The 2,592-nt window shown below is 37.9% G+C and overlaps 1 protein-coding gene across 1 annotated transcript; it reads left to right on the forward strand.

Annotated features, from left to right (window-relative positions):
• Positions 1-1,008: 1,008 nt before the first annotated feature.
• Positions 1,009-1,941, forward strand: LOC133062832 (olfactory receptor 14A16-like). Its single transcript, XM_061152200.1, has one exon. It carries the CDS (start codon positions 1,009-1,011, stop codon positions 1,939-1,941), a length of 933 nt encoding a protein of 310 aa, XP_061008183.1.
• The last annotated feature ends 651 nt before the right edge of the window (positions 1,942-2,592 follow it).

Genomic DNA, 2,592 nt, shown 5'->3' on the forward strand with positions numbered 1-2,592 from the left:
TACTTTGTATTTTCATTGCTTTGTGATTATATATAATGATTTGAAGTAGAATGCAAGTTTTCAGAATTTTTCCTATAGAGCATATACACTTACAAATAATCAACATTAGCATTTTGGATGAATTTGTGTGTGGTTGTCTGAATAATGGAATTCAAAATGCATGAGAGAGAGAGAGAAAAAAATAGAGAGTGAACCCTTGGGGCAGAAAAATAAGAGAAAAAGAAAAAAAATGACTTTAAGATCAATAATATAGTGTATGAAAAATAAGTTGTTGCAATCACTGAGTTGAATAAACAGTTATTAGATTAGGAATTCAACATGCTAGGCAAAAATCCTGGATCTACTTAAGATGGCCTCTCAATGGAATTTTGCATAAATTACCTCTTCTGAATGACAGTAATAAATACGCAAATTAAAAGTTTTACTAAAGGGCATGGAGTGTCCAGGGCTTCCCCAGTGGTGACTCAGCTGTAAAGAATCCTCCTGCAATGCAGAAGCTGCAGGAGCCATGGGTTCTACCCCTGGGTGGAAACAATAATAATAATAATAATAATCAGACAAGAAAGCTTACTTTGGAATTTGAGTCAACCGATGCTTAGATAATTAATTCATTAAAAAGCAAGTGAGTGGCTAAGCTTAAATTTGTGTTTAAGACTGATTGATCAAAATCCACTGCCTTTCTCACTACATATTGTAAAATAAAGTATGTAAAATTTCACTTGAGTGAGACACAGAGAATAGGCCTTAATCCACATAAAATTATGAAGTAGATGATTTGAACTGGACTGGCACCCCATTCAGTCATACTGCTATGTGATCACTGTGGTAAAATAAGCTCATTGGAACCTGCTATTAGTCTCATGAAGTCTCAAATATTCTCACAAACATGGATGTGAGTGGGAGAAAGGGAAGTTAAAATAGAACAACAAACCCTCTCGAACTGAGTCTCAAGTTGTTCACTTTTGTTCTTTTTCTTTTAGTGCAAGTCAGTGATTAAAAGTCAAAGAAATGGACAACTTTACCTCTAGGAGCACATTTTTTCTTATGGGATTCAGTGATATTCGGGAGATCCAGATCTTTCATGCTGTGCTCTTTTTGCTAATTTACCTGGCAGCCCTGCTTGGGAATCTTCTTATCATCACACTTACCACCAAGGATCATTGCCTCCACACGCCAATGTACTTCTTCCTGAAGAACTTATCCTTTCTGGATGTTGGCCTCATTTCCATCCCTGTCCCCAAATCCATCATGAACTCTCTGACTAATGACAACACCATTTCATTCCTTGGATGTGTTTCACAGGTATTTTTCTTTTTCCTCTTAGCCACTACAGAAGTAGTGCTACTCACAGTCATGTCCTATGACCGCTATATTGCCATCTGCCACCCACTCAGGTATGACATTATCATGAGCCATGGAGCCTGTGTGCAGATGGTTGCCTTTTCATGGCTCAGTGGAAGTCTCAATGCAATTCTGCACACAGCTTTTACCTTTTCCACACCCATGTGTGGATCTCCTGAAGTTCATCAGTTCTTCTGTGATGTCCCACAACTGCTCTCTCTGGCTTGTTCATTTAACACTGGGGAATTAGTAGTCATTGGGCTCAGCCTAGTGCTAGATTTTGGCTGTTTTGTGTTTATTGATATATCTTACATTCACATCTTCTCCACTGTGCGAAGGATACCCTCCAGACAAGGCAGATCCAAAGCTTTCTCCACATGCTTGCCACACCTCCTTGTTGTGACTTTGTTTCTCTCTTCTGGGTATTTTGCCTACTTACGCCCATTACCCAAATCTCCATCACTTTTGGATTTGTTAATTTCGGTATTCTATACTATGGTGCCACCCACCATGAACCCCCTCATCTACAGCCTGAGAAATAAGGATATGAAGATGGCACTAAGGAAACTGAAAATAACTGGATATTTTCAATCAAATTAGAAGAATTAATTTCACATCCATCATGATCTTTTAATTCACTAACATAATTATCTGAGACATTGATGGCACATTCTGACAGTAATATTAAATGTGTAGAGTAAGATTATCATGGAAAACTTGGTTTTACTTATTGAAGTGGTACTAATAAGCATGAGGCCTGTCCAGACCGAATGTATGACAAACCAATAGGGTTCTAACTGAAATTGTAAAGTTACATGTTGTCCTTATGTTTATCATCCTAATGTGAACACCATTTTATGTGACAAGTGGCAAACTGGGCAGGGTGCTAGGACTTCAGATATAAACTCCAGCTCTCTCAGGCAGACCAATTTTATTGTCACTGTTAGCAAATGCGATACCTGAAACTCCTGTTGGATGATGCATATAATTCATTCTCAAATTAAAGAAACCAGGTAGAGGTGAAGTGAACACTGCGAAACATTGCAAATATAACCAAATGTGACTCAATTGTACAAGTTAAAATGGTCAATTTTATGCTATGTGGATTTCACCTTATCAACAAGACAAAAACAAAAACAAAGCGGCAGTCTGTTATCTGTCTTCCTTTTTTCTTTCTCAAGCCTACAATACGGCATTTTCTGGTATAGCTTGTGCCCGTGCAGTCTAGTGAGAGAAGACACATGTACTAAC

This window comes from Dama dama, chromosome 9 (assembly GCF_033118175.1).
Source record: "Dama dama isolate Ldn47 chromosome 9, ASM3311817v1, whole genome shotgun sequence".
Lineage (NCBI taxonomy): Eukaryota > Metazoa > Chordata > Mammalia > Artiodactyla > Cervidae > Dama > Dama dama.